This window comes from Mixophyes fleayi, chromosome 5, assembly GCF_038048845.1.
Source record: "Mixophyes fleayi isolate aMixFle1 chromosome 5, aMixFle1.hap1, whole genome shotgun sequence".
In the NCBI taxonomy this organism is placed as follows: domain Eukaryota; kingdom Metazoa; phylum Chordata; class Amphibia; order Anura; family Limnodynastidae; genus Mixophyes; species Mixophyes fleayi.
This window is the reverse complement of record NC_134406.1, coordinates 249,392,623-249,415,240: the sequence shown is the minus strand read 5'-3', so window position 1 is coordinate 249,415,240 and position 22,618 is coordinate 249,392,623. Positions and strand designations below refer to the sequence as shown.

The window sequence follows — 22,618 nt, the reverse complement described above, 5'->3', positions numbered from 1 at the left end:
TTTTACGAATGCGCTGTGATCCCACACTACTACACAAGTGTAAATCTAATGTGTCCCGAGTAAGGCCTGGTCCACACCTCAGTACTGGAGAGTGCTGTGCGCGCAGTGCCGTATGTCAGTGGTCAGACTGCGCGCTGTCTTACGTGCACAGTGACGCACTAACGGAAATCCTGCACGCGGCCCTGTGCATCACACACTTCAAGCACTGGATGTGAATGAGCCCTAAACCAGGGGTGACTAAGTGGTGTCAGTGTGCTCTATCACTACACTGACATCTGTCCAGACGGGAATCTATGCTAAACACAAGCAGGACCTGTACATGTTCCTGTAACATACTGCATGTCCAATTTATAAACTATTACATTGTAAGGAAGGCACTTATCGCTAACCATACGCTATATATTCCAGCCGTCCACAGACATAGATGGTCAGATTACAGAGACCCTCAGATTGAGATCTACCAGATACTTTCCTTTCCCCCCTTGTCCTGGTCAGCTAATGATTTCACAGATGCCTGTTTGTGATGTTCCTTAAATTATTTTTCCATGAAAATGAAATAACTCCTATTATTCTCAGTGCGCATTAACATCCAGTGCTCCACACATAGGATAAAAGCCGTTTTGGCTAAAAGCAAAGTAAACAATATTAGTGGAATATTCAGAGCTTAATATTGTACTTTGTGGCCAATTTCTAGAAAGCAGAGCCAGCATACTATTAGAACATACTTTCTTTTTCTTTTAGTTGTGAATCATTTAAAGGGAAAATATACTTTATTAATTAACAGAGTGTATTCCTACATGATCTTCTCTCTATCCTTGTTATCCATTTATACCACACCAATGTATTACGCAGTGCTGTACAGAGAGCAAGGCCTGTTACCTGACCAGTATGTGCTTATAATATGGGAAGAAACAGATGTAAACATGGGTAGAACATACAAACACAGTGCCCTGGTTGGAATTGGATCCATGAGCCCAGCGCTACCACACTGCTGCCCTATATTTCTTCAAGCTTTCATTATAACATGTAGATACATGTTATTTGTACAAATAATCTCAAATATTCTTACATTTAAAGCTGACCTCTCATCTACACATGGTTAGAGCAGCCATTTTGTGGGCTGAACCATTTTGGTTTGCTAGCAACCAGTGACTTCGATATATAGGCCCAGAAAATGGCTGCCTGCACTGTGTGTTGGTTACAGGGTCACTATAGCATGAGGGGAAACTACTGTAGTATTTGGTTGCCTGGCCAAGTACCAAAATAAAATATTAGCCATAGACTATGATGGAGTGTGGGTCACACTCAGTTGGCTTTATAGTACATAGTCCAGATTCCTAGAAAACCGGTGACATCACTGAGCCACTTTCCCACAAAGGACAAAGATGGCGTCAGTCATGTGTGATGGATGAATTTCTGTGGAATGGTGGGTGTTTTAATTGTCCTGATCTTCCCAAACCACACCCTCCTCCACCCATGCCACATTCACTTCCATCAAGGACACTCCCCTATCTGGCAGCCCACTTTTTTTAATTAAAAAGAAATCGTAATTCTCCCTCTAAAATCGGGAGTGATAGCAAGTATGCACTTGTCCCTAGTAAACTGTCAGGCTTCATTCCCATAAATCTTGGTTCAGCCACAAAATGGCTGCCTCCACAGTGCGGCAAGTAGAACTTAACAAGTAATTTCTTTTAGATGAAGCATCGACTCAAGGAGAACTCTTCAAAGTATATGGGGGGGGGTGTTAAGGGGGATTATGAAACTATGCAAAGGTCAGAGCTGGTGTTGACCATAGCAACCAATCACAGGCTTGCTTTCATTTCAGAATCTGGTCATTTGCTGTTTGTCTGTCTTTCTCCTCATAACTGCCCCCCATTGTTTTTGAAATAAGTTATATCTTCATAAGAGTTCTCTTTATATGCTGTATCTGCATTACATGGTACATACAGCTAGTATGTTGTAAAGAGCATTTCCTTTGCTGGGATGCTAATTGCAGCAGGTTGTTCTAGGTAAAAACTGCTTTTACCCTTCTCAGCACATAGACGGGATCATGTGTCTACGTGTGTCAAGCGCTCAACTCTGCAGCTGCAAGAACCACATCAGACCGCGTCAGTCTGCCCTGCATCTCATTACTCACTGAGGATCCTCTCCTAGGTTTACGTGACATCTGCACTCTGCTCAAGTGGTTTTCAAACAAAAACAAGCAGCTCTTATATCAGTGCCTGGGAAGGGGGTTATTCATTGTCTAAGGTCTGTTCTGCTACAATCCATGGTGTAAATGTTTACATGACCAAGTCTTTCCCCTAGCTGCGTAATGCTCACTGTGCCTTCCCTCAGCAATTTTAAAAATGAGGTTTTTCTATTGAGGGAAAAAAAGACTGAAAGCCAAACTGCTTATATAAATTACTTACTTACATATTTCTAAGATTGAGGCCCAGGGAGAAAATGCAAACACAAATAGAGTGTTAATGGATTGATGTATAAACCCAGTGACGTAATCTCATTTGTGGGTCCCTCTAGGCACTTGTCTGCCTGTTCCATGTAGCTAGAATAACTTACAGTGACTTGGTGACTTCTAATATCTAAAGTAATTTACAGGTCATACATACTCCCTTATATTGCTCAAGTTTTCCAATTGAACATTAAAATGATGACATCAGAATGCACCATTCAAAAGTGATTATTGAAAGCATCGGAAGCTTAACGGTCAGGTCTTAATATCATCCATTAACAACGGGAATTTACACAAACTGAATGAACAATCGTAACAGAGGTCAAGTGTTGCCATAGACATAAGCCCACAATGCAAATTGTCATAAAAGGTTAAATAATGAGGAGGATGGGGTTAGATCAAGGTGGGAAGGAAGAGAGGATGGTACAGGGAAGGGGCTTGGAACCACTCGGTGACAGCTTAGAAGAAGGGTCAATATCCACCAGGGGACCGAGGAGGTACTGAGAGAGGTTCTTTCTAGTTTGTAAGTTGAGCAGTGTTTGGTTATGTAAAGAGGTCCAGGGAGCCCAAACATGAAAGGACACAGGGGAGTTCCTCAGAATGCTGGTACTATGTTCCGTCTGGTACGTGTGTCAGACACGTTTGCACTCCAGCATCATGGTAGGAAGATAAGGATTCTTCCATGATGTGAGGCCACTATTTGGCAGGTTGCTGCACTGATAATGTGTCTGAGTATCGTTCGGGTATGTTCCTGGAAGTATGCGGAGAGGGAGCAAAATATGTTTAGGATCTTTAATCTGATGACGGTGGAAGCAGAAAGGCTGCAGTTTGGGGCAGCTCCACCAGATATGAATGAAAGACCCCGGCTGATCACGTTGCCACAGAGCTTGGTGGGAACATAGTACCACTGATAGAGCACTCTGTAAGCATTCTCCTTTATCCGTACATTGATAGAGGACTTCACAGCTCCCTCATATAAGTCAGACCAGTCCTCGCCATGGGAGATAGGCAGAAGAGCATTGTAGGAGCCTCTAAATAAGTCCCTTGGAGCAGTGACTGTGGAGGCAGAGGTTCCATGGAGAGAGAGATGCCTGATCTGCAGGTACTGGTGGAATTGTCCCATCGAGAACAGAGGTAAGTTGGAGGACTGAAACAATATGCCCACCCTAAGGAGGTCGTTCAATAAAAGTACGCCGGCCTTGGACCACATTGTGACCATGTGTGAGGAAAGGTCTGGATGCAGACGGATTACCCCATAAAGGAATTACTGGGGAGGTGGATGGGGATAGCTCACATTAAAACAGGACCAGATGGCCAAGCCAGACAGCTAATCGTATGAGAGCGGGTGAGGGTGGAGTCTCAGGACCGGGGTTAGTAAGAGAAGCGTTCCTGCAGGAAAACCACCCGATTGTCTCTATGTCCACCCAAGCTCTGGTACCCTGAGGGGAATGCCATGGAACACACTGCCTGGACTGTGTAGTAGTTATATATGATTACTTATACATATATTAGCTTCGCTCCAAAATATTTTTGCCCAGTGTGATAATTCATTAAATAAGTCAAGTACTATATGCTTTAAATATACTTTGTATCCCTCACTATGTTTGTCTAGATAAATAACCTTAAATATGTGCAATGACCACATGTGAAGTAAATTATTTATGGTACAAATTTATTTTAGATTTCTTAGAACTCAGCTTCCTTATAGACCTGAATCTGCTGGGTTAATGCAACGGGTGGATCCTACAGACTATTACCTCGCACGGATGCCCCAGTTCTATGTTATGGGATACGCTGTAGTGGTGGTGACCTGCTTTTCTCCGCTCACATTGCCTGTCATCCTTCCCTCATTGTCTGTGGAGCTCTTGTACATCTCAGACTACATAACTGCATGTTAGATGTGTGTTATAAAGCCAGTAACATTGCATATCAAGCGTATAGGCCTGTGGGTGCTCATTGTACCATTAGAGATGGGTAAACATTTGTGAATCTGCTGACGTGGGGATTGGACTAATGGTAGCATCGGAGGGTGGAGGAATATGGGACCATGGCAGTGGGGTGGACTCACGGTACTGCTGCAGGTGTTTGAGCGATCTGCTGCAGGACAGGGCAGTGACATTTTAGGCCCAGACTGTACAATATTCTCTTACGTTTCACCAGTTTGTGTGAAATTTGCAATAGTTGTATATGTCTGTGCATTGTGATTTTAAAATGTCTCCTATGCAGACTATGCCCTGTGCATGACCATCAGGAACTGACACCAGAAAAATACAAATGTGTCGATAGGTTTTCTTGTATATTTAGTGCCTGTAATTTGGCGCAGCCTTGTACGGTGTTAAACATAGATGTCTAAAAATAAACTAAAAACTTACTAAACAACTGCTCATAGTTCTTGTTGGATACCGAAATAAACCTATATAGGTGACAACGGAAACCAAATTACTCATTGCTAAAAAATAATTGTTATTTGATATAGTCTGTTTATCCCCGACGCCTTTCTATACATGGCTGTAAGATTTTAGTAAAATATAATGTTAATAGAAGTCTGTGCTCTTGTTACTGCTTTAGATGTACTATGTGGCAGTATTTCATGGTACTGATTGATTTTCTAGAATTAAAAATATGAGCCGTAATTAACTTTCAAAAGATGTGCTGGTTTGTGGTGTGTACTTTGTTGGTGTTGGCTGCGTGTGCGTATTGATGTATGCAGGCACGCACGGCCTGTACACATGTACTGTGTCTTGTTGTACTTCATATGACACAAGCTGAATTTGGAGCTGCGGTCTTTCATGAGCTCCTAATGGTGGAAGATGAAAGTGACCATAGACATTCCATGGCGAGAGGTCGCTGGAGATGACTCGGTGAGGATTTGTAGACTTTCCTAATCTGTGGTGCGTTGGTCCTGAAATTGCAACCACAGACCTCGAAAAGGTCCCCAGAGGAAGTGGTGGATTGTTACATGTTGGGCCAGAAGTGCTGGAAGTGATTTACTTGGTAGCGTCATGTGATAATGGCTGCAAATTCCGTTCCCAGGTTCTGGTGAGGTTACTCTATCAGTCTCACTGCAGCAGGCTGACCTCTCTAGTTATGTCATTTTACTAGTAGAAGGACAAAGGGTTAATGTAATGTAACTATGGAGATCACAGTAAGCATCTGTGTTCTCGTCAGACATTTCAGGTGCCCCCAATATTATGATAAATTGATATTTATCAAGTTTTGGGATGTCCCATTACACACATTCAGTATTCAGTAAGTGGAACCTTTGTAAATAGCACCTTACAGTATCTAGCAAACATCATAAAATACAGGGAGACTCTAGAAGTAACATATTTGGGTTTGAGCCCTGCAAGGCTTAGGTTTAAAACTATTATGGTAGGTTAAAGTTGTGCTTAGGTTTTTTTTCCCCCAGTGTAAAATAATCTTGGACAAAAAAAATCAGTCGTATGTTTTTTGTTTTGTTTTTTGTTGTTTTTTTTTTTATATATTGACTTTATTGACAACAATCGTTGTGTATTATTCCTGTATTGACTTTATACATTGCTGGCAGGAGCCTTATTTTATTTTAGCCCTACTTTCATTATTGCCTGCGTGTTAATCTACAAGCTGTGACATGGCAGCCTTTCCAACCCTAATATTCGGTGCGTTATTATGGTCCGACCATATTTCTGTTAGGTTGTTTTGTAGTGATGTGTTATTCTGCAACCTTTTGTGGAACAAAGTCGCAGCCTCTGGTAATTCCACCAGAACTGAATAACCACAGGTCACTCACCTCTATATTACATTATATTACATTATTCCTCTTCATCAGTTGGCCGCTGAATGGGCCGTTCTATGGACGTCTATTACTGATGATGAATTTTAAGTAAATGCACGAATAAATAAGTTATTTTACCGATACCTGTAATATGTTTTATTTTACATTTATATACAATTTTTTTTTTAAATATTCTCTACTTGAAATGATAGTGTATTTCCCATTGACATAAAGAACTCATTAATCTGCAAGTCTATTTACAATTATACCTATAGACCATTGTTTTGTGCCCAAATCTAACTCTCAGCCATGCACCATCTGCTTCTTCTTTTCAGTGTTCAATAATCTTTTTTCCCCCCAAAATTCAATTACCCGTTTGATATTTAATGGTTTTAACATTTCTACTAACTTCTGGTGGTCGGTAAAAATCCTGACCTATCTACTTTTGAGCTGGAGATTTCACCGTGCATGTATGTATAGGGTTTGGAAAGATCGTAATCTAAGCTTTCCTGTTTTCTTTTAGCTACTATCAAAAACGGCGGACAACAAGTATTTGATTTAGCATTTGTACTTTGTTGAAACAATGTTTCAGCTGTCCACCGCATCGGTACAACGTTCCAGCTGTCCACCACATCGGTACAACGTTCCAGCTGTCCACCACATCGGTACAACGTTTTCAACCCAGAGTCAGCTGAGAAGGAAATAACAACCTATACAAATTTTGTCACTTCTGGAGTAAAGGGGTCATTTACAAACTAAAAATGTGCAATGCAGACTTTTAAGCCAGTGTTTCTACCAGGAGTATACACAGCTATGTGCCCTTGGTCTATAGTTTGCACGTCATCATAGGAATGTGCATGTAGCTATCACTTTAGATGGCATTTCAGTAATATCATTTACTATTTTCACATAAAATTTTGCTTCCTGGAGCTTCATTCATGTTTTTTATGAAGTCCACACAATTAAGAGGGCTTTGTGATCTTCCTCTCTCACCGCTCCACCACTTTGCAAATCCCTACACTGGCTGCCTGTGTCCTCCAAAATCAAATTCAAATTACTCACCCTTACTGACCAAGCCCTTAACAACACCACCCCTGAATACATCTCAAATATCATATCAAAATACTCTCCTTCCGGCCCTCTTAGATCTACCTCTGACCTGCACTTTGTCTCATCTCTGGTCACCACCTCTCACTCCCACCTACAAGACTTCTTCCGTGCTGCTTCCCACTTATAGAATTTCCTACCACGCTTAATTAGACTTTCCCACAGCCTTCAAATCGTTAGATGCTCTTTGAAAACCTATCTCTTTTTTAGAGGTGACCGGATCCCCGATAACACTATTCATCCTAATGCACCCTCACAGCTACCCCAATCTCCACTCTGAGCCACACTAGCTCCTCTTGTTTCAGCTGTGCCCTCTTCCACTTAGAATGTAAGCTCTCTAATGAGCAGGATCCTCCATACCCTTTGTTTTCATGTCTGCGTTTATTTTGTCTACCTTGTATGTCCCTGTTTTATGTATGTCCTTGTCTTCCCTACTGTATGGTGCTGCGGAGCACTGTGGCGCCTTCCAAGTCTACGATAATAATAATTGTGACTGCTTTATTTCATGGATCACATGTGTTCATTTTTAATTCATTACTTTATGCGCACTTATGAATACGTTTCCACGGACAGATGGCGTTAAAGACGTCCCATTAAAATAATGACCTTTTTTGGGTGGGAAAGAGTATCTATCCCGTTGAAATGTGCACTGATCATGCAAAAGGGTTTAACCTCACATTGTTCTGCTCTTACCACTAATGGGATATTAAGTGTGAAAAACTAACATTACATCTTGGCTATATACATTGCATGCTTCATTGTCCTGACCTCGGTGTGAAGCCAGGACAAAATAAAACCTGTTTAATTTGTGTTCAGTTTCTGTCTCGTGGGTGAGTGTGGGCCCAGTACTGCCATAAACACAATGCATTGTTTCTAAAATCAAATACTATGTCAAATCTATAAAACCCCAACGAGCAGCCAGAGCTGTGTTCAGCGATGAGTGATACGTAGACAAGACCGTGAGAACGTTCCCCTCTCCAGCCATCTTTGAGGAGCCCCCCACATATATCCATTTACGTGCTCCAAAGCAAACACAGTCCGCAGATTCCCCGTTGATGTCTGCAGCCATGATACACGAGCAGAGGTATTTTTGTGTTATTGGAGATAGCAAACCTGGCTATGGCAGTGACAGATTTTTGAATGTCACCTTCGTCTACAAAAGCCTTTTAAATCTCTGTGCTCCAAAATATCTGAAGAAAAACGAGAAGACTTGAAAAAAAAAAAAAAAAAAGCAATATCATTAAATCGCTCGAAATGACTGCGTCCCATGGTAAAGTTAATATTCTCTCATTCACTCCAAAGAAATTAAGTGTTTCAGTCCCTAGCTCAAGATTATCATGTTTCATGAGGTCTATTGGTTTTTTAAACAAGAGACTGTAAAGGCAGAAATATATGTCATGTGTTGGCTGGGTGCAGTCACTACTCTGTAACTCGGTGGATGAAGAATGTTCCCTGACAAGGCCGTTCCTAGCAGGCCGTTCAGGAATAGATCATTAATCAGAGCAGAGTTACTTACTGCAAGAGCTCACAGAGTACTAGGTGGCGGCAAACTTGGATGATAGGTGATGTAGATGGCTCCAAAATTCAGGCCCTCGGCGTCGTAACAGGGTAAAGTTGATATAATTGGTCAATGCATTAAACAGAAGGTAGGGTTACACCGTTGTCCATACACAACTCCACCTCTCAGTTTAAATGTTCCCTCTTGGATTGTGTGTCCCCTCTTATGTAAAATAAAGCCTGTAACGGAATACTGTTTTTTCAGGAGCGATAGCTGGCATCGTCGATCAGCCCATGCAGAACTTTCAGCGGACCTCGGAGGCCCAGGCTTCCGCGGGACATAAGGCCAAAGGCGTGATCTCTGGCGTGGGGAAAGGGATCGTTGGCGTCTTTACCAAGCCAATCGGAGGAGCCGCCGAGCTGGTGTCGCAGACGGGATACGGTAAGCTGGGCTGGGATTAAGTGACTGTCGTTATGTTCATTTGTACATTGACACCATGGACAAAGTTCATCTCTGTGATACATGACGGGGCCACTGTACAAAACAAGCTTTGCCTTACGTCTCATTATCACCTTTAGATTATAAGCTCTTGGGACCAGGTCCCATTCTCCTGCTATTTCATTGTGTGTATAAATACTCCCCAAACTATTATTGGACCTGTTACAAACCAATTTGGTAGAAGTGAAAGTTACATTTAAAGACCACGATTTCTAAAATATATTCCTTTTAACAATATAGGCCGAGCAGCTATCAGTTTGCTTCGTTCCAGTCTGAGTGGCCACATAAAAGTTAGTGGTAATACAATATAACGATATCATAAAATCTAATGGTAAGTGATATAATGTCAGTGATAATGGAATTAGGGAGTAGGACATGGTGAATTCTGAGGCCTATTACATTTCAGGCTGCCGCTTTATAATGCACCTAATGTACGTGAAATCCATGAGCAAATGTAGCTTTTTTTTCCCCCCATTTAAATCTTTACGAAGTGGGATGTATATTTTGCAGTGGAAAAATCAGGCTGTGCTCGTTCCCATCCCAGCAGAACATATCCTCGCTCTCTGGTTTTTCTGCAGATTCATATCCCCGTAAAAACGTTTTATAGCATCGCTGAAGGTTTTACAAAGCACTAATTCTTGGTCTAATGACCATGCCTCATTTATTAAACCTTTACAAGCCATCAGAATACGCACATGTTGTATCTTCTTCGCCTCTCCGTTTTTCTCATCCAGACCTGTTTAAATAGTTCTTGCCGTCGTCCTGCGCTTGCTGGCACTGGCTGCAACATCCCCGAAAGCACATGTCTCCAGAGAACTCGTAAACCTATATGTATCAATGTTTAACAGCTGGATTAAGTAACTTCTCTATAAATACCGTATCTAGGCAAACTGTTTGTTTTTTCAATTTTACCATCCATGACACGTATAGAGAAGAATTTTATTTTTAAAGGGAGGACGTTAACTTCAGCCTCAGTTCTTTCTGTGTAACTTGTAAACGATGTGTGTGATACCATTCAGAGATGGATGGCTCTCAAGAGTATTAGGTTTCCACTAATTGCTAATATAAGGTTGGCTTTCAAACATTAATTTTTGGGGTTTTAGCTAATGCAAGATCATGAGGGTTAAGTGCACTGCCATTGCATTTTAACGTTTAAAGAATTAGCTACAAGCTGCAGAACTGGCTTCCAAAGAAATGACATCATTTTATTAAAGTTCTGTTTGTCCAAATCCTGCGCTCTGTGTAAAGCTGGACAGCAGAGTATGTAACCTGTTCCATGCCCGTTCAGGCTCTGACAGGCCGGACACCAGTTGTCTGGAATATATTTTGTATAAACAAGAGTGAAAGTAGGTTCAAGACGCTACAGCACAGGCCAGTGGGTGGTGAATTTATCAGTTGGTTTGGCTGTTTGTTTACATGACTGAAATTGGACTGGATTATTGAGGTGGTCCAGGTCCATCTCAGAAAATAGGCCCACCACAACTACAGGAAACCTTTAATATTATTTATTTTTTTTGTTTTGGAAAACGCCCACCTAGAGATATAGGGTGGAGGTCATCCCTAAGAAAATTGAAGGATCTGTAAGGTAAAATAATTCATACATTTTGAGAACTTTTATAAGGATTATGAAGATCAGTGACCATTCCTATGGTCATCCTTTTCCGGGAAGTTGGGAAGTATTCTCTGCATGTCAGAGCAGCAGTGCGGAAGTTGGGAAGTATTCTCTGCACGTCAGAGCAGCAGTGTGGAAGTTGGGAAGTATTCTCTGCATGTCAGAGCAGCAGTGCGGAAGTTGGGAAGTATTCTCTGCACGTCAGAGCAGCAGTGCGGAAGTTGGGAAGTATTCTCTGCATGTCAGAGCAGCAGTGCAGAAGTTGGGAAGTATTCTCTGCATGTCAGAGCAGCAGTGCAGAAGTTGGGAAGTATTCTCTGCATGTCAGAGCAGCAGTGCGGAAGTTGGGAAGTATTCTCTGCACGTCAGAGCAGCAGTGTGGAAGTTGGGAAGTATTCTCTGCATGTCAGAGCAGCAGTGCGGAAGTTGGGAAGTATTCTCTGCACGTCAGAGCAGCAGTGTGGAAGTTGGGAAGTATTCTCTGCATGTCAGAGCAGCAGTGCGGAAGTTGGGAAGTATTCTCTGCACGTCAGAGCAGCAGTGTGGAAGTTGGGAAGTATTCTCTGCATGTCAGAGCAGCAGTGCGGAAGTTGGGAAGTATTCTCTGCACGTCAGAGCAGCAGTGCGGAAGTTGGGAAGTATTCTCTGCATGTCAGAGCAGCAGTGCGGAAGTTGGGAAGTATTCTCTGCATGTCAGAGCAGCAGTGCAGAAGTTGGGAAGTATTCTCTGCATGTCAGAGCAGCAGTGCGGAAGTTGGGAAGTATTCTCTGCATGTCAGAGCAGCAGTGCGGAAGTTGGGAAGTATTCTCTGCATGTCAGAGCAGCATTGGGAATGTTGGGGAGTATTCTCTGCATGTCAGAGCAGCAGTGCGGAAGTTGGGAAGTATTATCTGCATGTCAGAGCAGCAGTGGGGAAGTATTCTCTGCATGTCAGAGCAGCAGTGGGGAAGTATTCTCTGCATTTCAGAGCAGCAGTGGAGAAGTTGGGAAGTATTCTCTGCACGTCAGAGCAGCAGTGGAGAAGTTGGGAAGTATTCTCTGCATGTCAGAGCAGCAGTGGGGAAGTATTCTCTGCATTTCAGAGCAGCAGTGGAGAAGTTGGGAAGTATTCTCTGCATGTCAGAGCAGCAGTGCGGAAGTTGGGAAGTATTCTCTGCACGTCAGAGCAGCAGTGTGGAAGTTGGGAAGTATTCTCTGCACGTCAGAGCAGCAGTGTGGAAGTTGGGAAGTATTATCTGCATGTCAGAGCAGCAGTGGAGAAGTTGGGAAGTATTATCTGCATGTCAGAGCAGCAGTGGAGAAGTTGGGAAGTATTCTCTGCATGTCAGAGCAGCAGTGGGGAAGTATTCTCTGCATGTCAGAGCAGCAGTGGGGAAGTATTCTCTGCACGTCAGAGCAGCAGTGGGGAAGTTGGGAAGTATTCTCTGCATGTCAGAGCAGCAGTGGGGAAGTTGGGAAGTATTCTCTGCATGTCAGAGCAGCAGTGGGGAAGTTGGGAAGTATTCTCTGCACGTCAGAGCAGCAGTGGGGAAGTTGGGAAGTATTATCTGCATGTCAGAGCAGCAGTGGGGAAGTATTCTCTGCATGTCAGAGCAGCAGTGGGGAAGTTGGGAAGTATTCTCTGCATGTCAGAGCAGCAGTGGAAAAGTTGGGAAGTATTCTCTGCATGTCAGAGCAGCAGTGGGGAAGTTGGGAAGTATTCTCTGCATTTCAGAGCAGCAGTGGGGAAGTATTCTCTGCATGTCAGAGCAGCAGTGCGGAAGTTGGGAAGTATTCTCTGCATGTCAGAGCAGGAGTGCGGAAGTTGGGAAGTATTATCTGCATGTCAGAGCAGCAGTGGGGAAGTATTCTCTGCATTTCAGAGCAGCAGTGGAGAAGTTGGGAAGTATTCTCTGCATGTCAGAGCAGCAGTGAGGAAGTATTCTCTGCATGTCAGAGCAGCAGTGGGGAAGTATTCTCTGCATGTCAGAGCAGCATTGGGAATGTTGGGAAGTATTCTCTGCATGTCAGAGCAGCAGTGCAGAGGTTGGGAAGTATTCTCTGCATGTCAGAGCAGCAGTGGGGAAGTTGGGAGGTATTCTCTGCATGTCAGAGCAGCAGTGCGGAAGTTGGGAAGTATTCTCTGCACGTCAGAGCAGCAGTGCGGAAGTTGGGAAGTATTCTCTGCATGTCAGAGCAGCAGTGCGGAAGTTGGGAAGTATTCTCTGCATGTCAGAGCAGCAGTGCAGAAGTTGGGAAGTATTCTCTGCATGTCAGAGCAGCAGTGCGGAAGTTGGGAAGTATTCTCTGCATGTCAGAGCAGCAGTGCGGAAGTTGGGAAGTATTCTCTGCATGTCAGAGCAGCATTGGGAATGTTGGGGAGTATTCTCTGCATGTCAGAGCAGCAGTGCGGAAGTTGGGAAGTATTATCTGCATGTCAGAGCAGCAGTGGGGAAGTATTCTCTGCATGTCAGAGCAGCAGTGGGGAAGTATTCTCTGCATTTCAGAGCAGCAGTGGAGAAGTTGGGAAGTATTCTCTGCACGTCAGAGCAGCAGTGGAGAAGTTGGGAAGTATTCTCTGCATGTCAGAGCAGCAGTGGGGAAGTATTCTCTGCATTTCAGAGCAGCAGTGGAGAAGTTGGGAAGTATTCTCTGCATGTCAGAGCAGCAGTGCGGAAGTTGGGAAGTATTCTCTGCACGTCAGAGCAGCAGTGTGGAAGTTGGGAAGTATTCTCTGCACGTCAGAGCAGCAGTGTGGAAGTTGGGAAGTATTATCTGCATGTCAGAGCAGCAGTGGAGAAGTTGGGAAGTATTATCTGCATGTCAGAGCAGCAGTGGAGAAGTTGGGAAGTATTCTCTGCATGTCAGAGCAGCAGTGGGGAAGTATTCTCTGCATGTCAGAGCAGCAGTGGGGAAGTATTCTCTGCACGTCAGAGCAGCAGTGGGGAAGTTGGGAAGTATTCTCTGCATGTCAGAGCAGCAGTGGGGAAGTTGGGAAGTATTCTCTGCATGTCAGAGCAGCAGTGGGGAAGTTGGGAAGTATTCTCTGCACGTCAGAGCAGCAGTGGGGAAGTTGGGAAGTATTATCTGCATGTCAGAGCAGCAGTGGGGAAGTATTCTCTGCATGTCAGAGCAGCAGTGGGGAAGTTGGGAAGTATTCTCTGCATGTCAGAGCAGCAGTGGAAAAGTTGGGAAGTATTCTCTGCATGTCAGAGCAGCAGTGGGGAAGTTGGGAAGTATTCTCTGCATTTCAGAGCAGCAGTGGGGAAGTTGGGAAGTATTCTCTGCATGTCAGAGCAGCAGTGGAGAAGTTGGGAAGTATTATCTGCATGTCAGAGCAGCAGTGGAGAAGTTGGGAAGTATTCTCTGCATGTCAGAGCAGCAGTGGGGAAGTATTCTCTGCATGTCAGAGCAGCAGTGGGGAAGTATTCTCTGCACGTCAGAGCAGCAGTGGGGAAGTTGGGAAGTATTCTCTGCATGTCAGAGCAGCAGTGGGGAAGTTGGGAAGTATTCTCTGCATGTCAGAGCAGCAGTGGGGAAGTTGGGAAGTATTCTCTGCACGTCAGAGCAGCAGTGGGGAAGTTGGGAAGTATTATCTGCATGTCAGAGCAGCAGTGGGGAAGTATTCTCTGCATGTCAGAGCAGCAGTGGGGAAGTTGGGAAGTATTCTCTGCATGTCAGAGCAGCAGTGGAAAAGTTGGGAAGTATTCTCTGCATGTCAGAGCAGCAGTGGGGAAGTTGGGAAGTATTCTCTGCATTTCAGAGCAGCAGTGGGGAAGTATTCTCTGCATGTCAGAGCAGCAGTGCGGAAGTTGGGAAGTATTCTCTGCATGTCAGAGCAGGAGTGCGGAAGTTGGGAAGTATTATCTGCATGTCAGAGCAGCAGTGGGGAAGTATTCTCTGCATTTCAGAGCAGCAGTGGAGAAGTTGGGAAGTATTCTCTGCATGTCAGAGCAGCAGTGAGGAAGTATTCTCTGCATTTCAGAGCAGCAGTGGGGAAGTATTCTCTGCATGTCAGAGCAGCATTGGGAATGTTGGGAAGTATTCTCTGCATGTCAGAGCAGCAGTGGGGAAGTATTCTCTGCATGTCAGAGCAGCAGTGGGGAAGTTGGGAAGTATTCTCTGCATGTCAGAGCAGCAGTGCAGAGGTTGGGAAGTATTCTCTGCATGTCAGAGCAGCAGTGGGGAAGTTGGGAGGTATTCTCTGCATGTCAGAGCAGCAGTGAACGGATGCCGTGCGCAGGGAATTTAAGGTGTATGGACAGAAGGAGGGAACAGGGCAGCCTAGCCGGGATGTGGGCACTCTCCCTGTCCCACTGCTGCCTACCCAAATGTTGGGAGGTATGCTCTAGCTGTACTGTAATTTAAAGTTGTAAAGCAGGAGTTTCTTAACCTATTTGACGTGGCATAAAAAGTGGGTTATTATGTCGATTAAGGAGAGCTGACAATGGGCCTATTTAATAATTTTCTACTATATAAGTGTGTTTTAACACTTGTCTGATGCATTGAGTGATACCTGATTCTTCAGCACAGTCCGATGCTGACATCCTAAGACTGGATATATCTCCTATTTGTCTATGACCAGATTGGACAGAATTGTTCATTTAGGGCCTGATGCTGAGTAGGCCACATATTGGACGTAATTTACACTTGAAAAAGTAGCCTATAAAAGTACCTCTGCACACCAGGCTACGTCGGGCATACATACAGCCACATAGCATACACACAACCAGGTCAGAAGCACAAGAAAGTTTGTTGACATTTGTTTTGATAGCGAAAAATACTTTCACTATTAGGCCTCATATAATACAGCAGATATAATACTCCTCCTTGCGTACAAACGAAAGTATCAAAAACATTTTTTAAATACCCCAAAAATCCTAAATAGAAGTACGATCAATGCAGAAGGCACCTATCAGCTGCAGAGGTGAAGTCACGTTCGGCCAATAAGAAGGGGCGACCGCCATCATCATCAGCGCGTATTGTACTCAGCCTACGTCAGACCGCGCTCTTCCCTCCCCTATTGCCTCTCCAGTCGCAATGAGGCGCAAGTGTCAGATGTGCACAAGTCTGCATGACGCATATATGATGCTCTCTTGTAGGCACGCGCAATGCATATTATCATCATTTACCTTACTCAAACCGGCGTACGTTCAACTCAAGCATCCTGCCCTTAGTGGTTTTTCTGAAAACGGATCACATGAGTTAGACCACACATGTAGACAGCGGGCGTTACCCATGTATTTTCCAATATCCCCTTTTACATTCTGACTGATCCCATTATTTTAGGCCCCACACAGCATTGCTGTTCTCTGTGTGGACTCTTTCATACAAGTACCTATTTTCCTAATCATGTTATAGTTAGTAACAATCAGGGGCGGGGTGGAATCGGGGACAGCAGGCACCCGGGCCGCTTAGTCTAGCGGCTGTTCGGGGCGGCCGCCTCCCCCCGTCCCCCGCCGTGGATGTAATATTCTTTATTATTTTACCGGCGGCCGCATCCAATGCGGCCGCGTCAGCGCACAGGTGGCCGCATCACGTGACACGTGATGCGGCCGCGTCCTTATGACGCGGCCGCATTGCGTGTCACGTGATGCGGCCGTCTGTGCGCCCCCCCCCGGCCTGGTACCTCCCAGCCCGCGCCTGGTAACAATAATAAAGAATTAAAATGAAATACATTGTTCAAAGCAAATAAAGGTTGTGGCTGTCCAAAGGGTCCCAGGACTGACTGCTACGGGCAGATTTGCTAAACTTTCTAAATAGGAAACGTGGCGGTGTTACTAATATCAACCAATCAGATTCTAGCTACGATTTTCTAGACTGTACTTGATAAATGATAGCTAGAATCTGATTGGTTGCTATGGGCAACATCTCCACTTCTCCTATTTAGAAGGTTTGATAAATCTACCACTGTCTTAATTTGGGTTTTACCTTAAAAATGTTAATAACTCTGCTGGAAAGATGAATAAACCAATCAATCTACAGTGCTGTATAACTTCACATTACCCTGAAGATTGGTAGAAAACAGAATCGTGAAACACATTTACCTCTTATATTATAAAGTACTACTCCAGTTATAGTATGGTGTTACAGAGGGTTAATGTGATCACTAATGACAGGTTATCACGTCTGCAGTCACTAATGCCTCTGTCTCTCTGTTACAGGGATATTACATGGAGCTGGCCTCTCTCAACTCCCCAAACAGCGCTACCCGCCCAACGATCTTCAGACCCAGCAGGCACCCAACAGTCACGTGAAATATGTCTGGTAAGGGCCATCATATGTATCCTGTCTACCCTGATGTACCTTATAATAGGTAGATTTTTCAAACCTTCTAAAAGGAAAAGTGAAGATGTTTCCTATAGCAACCAATCAGATTCTAGCTGTCATGTTCTAGGATGTACTAGATAAATGATAGCCAGAATCTGATTGGTTGTTATGGGCAACATCTCCACTTTTGATTTTTAGAAGGTTTGATCAATTTGCCCCTATACGAGTTCACACGGACACATTATAACAAACACAAACGTGGGTCAGAAGGGTTATTAAATCAGCACTGTCATGACAACCTTTTGGTGTTCTGTGCTTTCAAACATAGCACAGTGTCTTGTAATCAATCATACAAACATACATGTTGTTCTCCCTGTTTTCTGCTTTTGACCCTCTGTGTATAGGTACATTGTATGTATAATAGAGAATGGCCCTGCAGTTACTGTAGGTCTCGCTGGGTCATATTATACCCCATTCATACTGCACCAAAAACCCAGGTTTTTGTCAGGGGAAGCCCAGACGACCTGGGTCGAGGTGCTGTATGAATGGTCCCAGGTCTAATTCCTGCATCATCAGACCCAGGACTTTTGGTGGGGTAATTCCTGGGTCTGTCCCGGGTAGCCTGCACTATGAATGGTGCGACCTGGGTTTTTCAACCCGGATCTCACCAGACACAATGTAAAAATAAAAAAACATCACAAGAGGAGCCAATCAGAGCTCCTCTTCTAATGTTGCCACGGAGACCCCGGGCAGACCAAAGTTCAGTATGAACGCGGCCTACCCAGAAATTTCACTCTGTCCCCCGGCAATATCTTAGGTTCATATACCCGGCATACTGCCTGGGCGGCAGTATGAAAGCGGTATGACTGGCGCCTTTCACTCAGTTACCTTGGCTCAGTCTATTGGCAGCCAATAATCAAGGTGCAATGATGCATCTACCTATTGTGTGCAGTGCGAGGACTGAGGTGAAAAAGCTACAGAGATAACTACTGCAGCTCCACAAGATCCAATTAGTAAGATCAGTAACATTGTAGACATCTGTGGACGATAAGATAAAAAGCTCTGGGTACCTCTCACAAATGAAGCCCAGAATATCACTTTTTTTAAAAAAAATATACATTTTGCTTTATTTATTTTTTTGGTACCAGAGGTAGAAATATCAGACGCTCTCCATTCCTGGGGAGAAATGCTGAATATTTTATAGTGAGGGAAAATAATTCACACATTTTGGGGGAACTTCAGTTGTGAAGAACGTGGTACTTTATTCATTTTCCACTTGTTCCTGTTAGTGGCTCCTAGTAGTTATCCTGTAGGAATAGTGATGAGAATCTAATCACAACTGAGGGTTACAGGATCCAATAATGGATTACACTATGAAGTTACTGCTAATTAGGAGGTTCTGATTAGGAAGAGGATAAGATCATTAGAGGCCATTCACCATCAAATTGCATGAAAAGTATAACTTATTATTCTGGACGTATTGTTATAAAATGGGAGGTATCAGGACAAGTACAGGACTACACAATGCTTTAATAAGAATTTATAACAACATTATACATGCTATTAAAACATGTGCTTTCCTCTCTGCATCATGTCAAAGAAAGGGAGCCAAAAAAGCTTTTTAATGTTTCAGAGTACATTTCTTCCTGAGCGGAAAAACAATTCTCAGGTATTATGTAGAGCAGTTTAATCGTCCATGTGGCAGAGGTATGATAAATTATGGAGCATTTGTTTGCTTCAGCTGGTTTCCTGCTGGACCACAATGTCACTTGCGGTCAGAGCCTGAAATCTACTTGTGTGACACCATCAGGAATATCTTTCTTTTATTTCTTAAAGCACTGACACCACTATAAAGGGTTAAGTATAAAAGACATTTCCACCTATAGACTACTTTAATTTATTGGCTCATACATTCTATTTTGCCCTGTAAGATGACAGATGTAGGTATTAATTGATGACATATTCTGCTCTCCAGGAAAATGCTGCAGTCTCTGGGCAGACCGGAGCTGCACATGGCCATGGATGTGGTCATTGTCAGTGGCTCAGGACAAGAGTATGTTGGCTGCTTGCTGCTTACCTCAGAAGTGCTGTTTGTTGTCAGTATTAGTGAGGACACCCAGCAGCAAGCCTTCCCGGTCACTGAGATGGACTGCATGGAGGAGAGCTGCTCAGACAACTGTCTCATCGTGCAGCTGAAGCAGCAGCCGGTAGCCAGTGACCAGGAGGTGAGTGTAAGTGTTGAGACCTCTTCATCATTGATACGTGAAGGTGAATATCCCCAGAGTATATTAATATTGTATTCATCTGAGCAGCCATTTTGTTGCTGAACCATTATTCATGAGGATGTAGTCTATCAATTCACTGAGGCATAGTGTGTCTGATTACCTAGACCTGCCATCAGTACAGTACATAATTCAATTCACGAGTATTTGTACGTAGGGTTATTAAACCCAATGATGTCTGATCTCTTGCAGGCTGATGGTACTAGAGAGCGCCTCTCAGAACAACAGTACAGCAGACTGGTGGATTATGTGGCAAAAAGTTCTCCTCACCTGATCCCCAGCCAGTCATCACTACACATCGCCGCCCTGGTGGTAGCCGCAGAACCCCCGCCAACCAACACCAAGACTTACAGGTTTCTGGTGGAGGCTCCATTTGCCAGAGTATTCATCAGCAAGTTCAAAATGGTGAAAAATAAGGCACTTCGCATGGGGTTTTACTGATTGTCTACTCTAGGCCATCCGTATAACTGCGTGCTAGGCCTCAACTCACAACTACAGCGTTCTTATGCGCCAAACACTCTTATTTATTTGTCTGTATAGCCGATGGTCGGATATTAACGTATTGCTGCAAACTGTTAGTTTATTGTTCGGCAATAACGTCCTTTTTCTCCATTTCCTTAACTTTCAATGTGAATAATATAGAATCTGTCTGTGCTCAAGTTTTTGCATATGTAAATTAGATCTTGATCACTAGTGTTACATGATGAATGTGCCTCCTGACCTGTGCGGGTGTCAGAAACATAGTGCCAGTCAGTCATATGCTGATCATAGCCGGCAGCCATCTTGTTTCTAATACACGCCAATTCACCTCACAGAATCCTGGTTTGGTTCAGAGAATAGGTAAATAGTGTAACAGCCATTTAAAAACAATTAGACATTATAAAGACTGTTAGTTACTATTTGTGATATATGCACAGTGTGCATCTTGGCCTATAGCATAGAAACAGACCATAGATAATACACTCCAGAGAACAGATAGCCACTGAGGCCAGGACATCATCCTATTATTGTGTTGTATAGTAATGCTGTGAACACCATCAGTAGTAATGTAACAACTTTATGATAAATATTTTATATATACTTTACATACACTTATATGTTGTACATAATGTATGATCTACAAACCCAAACTAGAGCAGTCACATTAGCAGAATGAGCAGACTTGCTTCATAATTAAAGGACAATTCTGTGGACAGAATTCAGAAATTAGGAATATGGTGCGTAATTAATTCATATTGGCAGTAAGCAATGTCCAAATCAGTATCAACAGCTCAGTTTTATTATGTGTCTCATTCATTATAAGTGACTTAGTTTTTTTTTCCTGTTACAATGCAGTGTATGCCTTTACCTGAGGTAAATATTGCTGCAGATATCAGACAATATATATATATGCCATTCTGCATTGTATGTGTTAGAACTTCTTGTCATATTAATATATATTATAATATGTAAGTAGTTACTCGCACACATATAAATTGATGTTCAAGTTGGATGCGTCACTTACATAGAGTGGAGGCAGCCATTTTGTGAGGTGAGCCAATATGCAGCCTTTCAATTCACTTTGAACTAGCAACATCATTCAGGCATGAGGCACAATGTGCCTCATGCCTCGGTGTGCCACAATGTCCTAGAGAAGCAATGGGCTGCATTTTTATGAATATTTAGGTGCCTCCATCATATGTAGATGACAAGTTTAAAGGTAAAACAAGATGGCTGCTGTCTACAGACTTTAATTAAATATTACGGCTGGTTAAACTATGCATTATTTAAAACCAATTAGGACCAAATATCTTTGGGGGTATTTACCATTATGTAAAAATTAACTTCTCACCATCCATGATGTCCATTCCTATGTGTGACTACGTAACTTGTGGGGCACAGGCAGAGCGTGGGGTTCACAGATATTCTCAAAATCAAAATGTAATATACCGTGAGTTCATTAAATGGCCCAGTTTGTACTGACAAGTCTGATAATAGGTATCCCAGCCCCATCGGGGATATACACTTAGGGGTAGATTTACTAAACCATCTATAAGGGAAAAGTGGAGGTGTTGCCCATAGCAACCAATCAGATTCTAGCTATCATTTCCTAGAATATATAAGATAAATGATAACTAGAACCTGATTGGTTGCTTAGGACAACATCTCCACTTTTACTTTTTAGAAAGGTTAGTAAATCTAGCCCTTGGTCTGAGTTAGAAGGCAGGACTAGAGCACATCTTTAGACGTATTAGTAGTGAAATGTCTGTTTATCTGTCGCCTACACACATTGGAGGCAGACATTTTTGTGGCCTATAAATATTTATGAGAATCGCTTGGAAATAGTGACATCACTGAGACACAAAGCACCTCAGTAATATCTAATCCCTAGTGATATATTGTATTCTCATTAACAGTGCTCCATGGCTCAGTGATGGCTGCAGTTCTCCTGTGGGTACATGAAGTGACGTCTCTGTGTTATGCAGGACGGATGCACTTTAGGTACCAGTACCTTGTATTTCTGGTAATATTTTCTTCTAGAGCCGCTGTATTATTTCTTGCAGCTATGAGACTGTCGAACCTCTGCTATGTCAGTGTATTTAATAGCACAGCTTAAATTATGACACTGTAAATATGGTTTTAGGAATCAAAACATGGGGGGATCCTTTGTAAACTGTTTCATAGAACTGATTCTTATATATTGAATATATTTAAAGAGAAATAAAGAGAAATACATGTTTCCTGTGTTTTCAAATGATTGTGTATATGAAAATGTATTATTGTAGAATAAGTATTTAACTGCTAATGAAAAAAGGTATATTTATTTACGTTGCATTATGCCAAAATATAACACATACAAAATACACCAAACCTTATTGTTTAATGTAAACTATCTGCAGTAAAGGCTCCACTATACAGAATAATAGTTTATTATCCACATAATATGGTGTACACACTGCATTTAAAATAATTTATATTAGGTATATAATAATAATTTATTTTTGTTGGCCTTTAAGTATATTTGCAAATGTTACCAATGTTGTTTTGTAAAGTCCTTTGTGTGTATTTTATAGATAGAAAAAAACAATGCATTACTCATGCATTATTGTATAGTTATACCCCGTATTACCCAGCAACTGCCTTTAGCCTTGTGCCTTAGAGACTTTGCAGTAATATACACCAATC

At 42.9% G+C, this 22,618-nt stretch overlaps 1 protein-coding gene across 4 annotated transcripts in view; it reads left to right on the top strand.

The window, feature by feature from the left end:
- The window catches only part of VPS13B (vacuolar protein sorting 13 homolog B), a 718,815-nt gene extending 696,642 nt beyond the window's left edge, over positions 1-22,173 (top strand). For 2 of the 4 annotated variants that reach the window (XM_075213864.1, XM_075213867.1), the window contains exons 59-62: positions 9,076-9,252; positions 17,066-17,168; positions 19,147-19,396; positions 19,646-22,173. In XM_075213864.1, coding sequence (XP_075069965.1) covers positions 9,076-9,252; positions 17,066-17,168; positions 19,147-19,396; positions 19,646-19,894 — 779 coding nt within the window. In that variant the 3' untranslated portion in view covers positions 19,895-22,173. Of the gene's footprint in view, positions 1-9,075; positions 9,253-17,065; positions 17,169-19,146; positions 19,403-19,645 lie in introns of all 4 variants that reach the window. The other 2 variants (XM_075213863.1, XM_075213865.1) reach the window with 1 other exon arrangement.
- Positions 22,174-22,618: the final 445 nt, after the last annotated feature.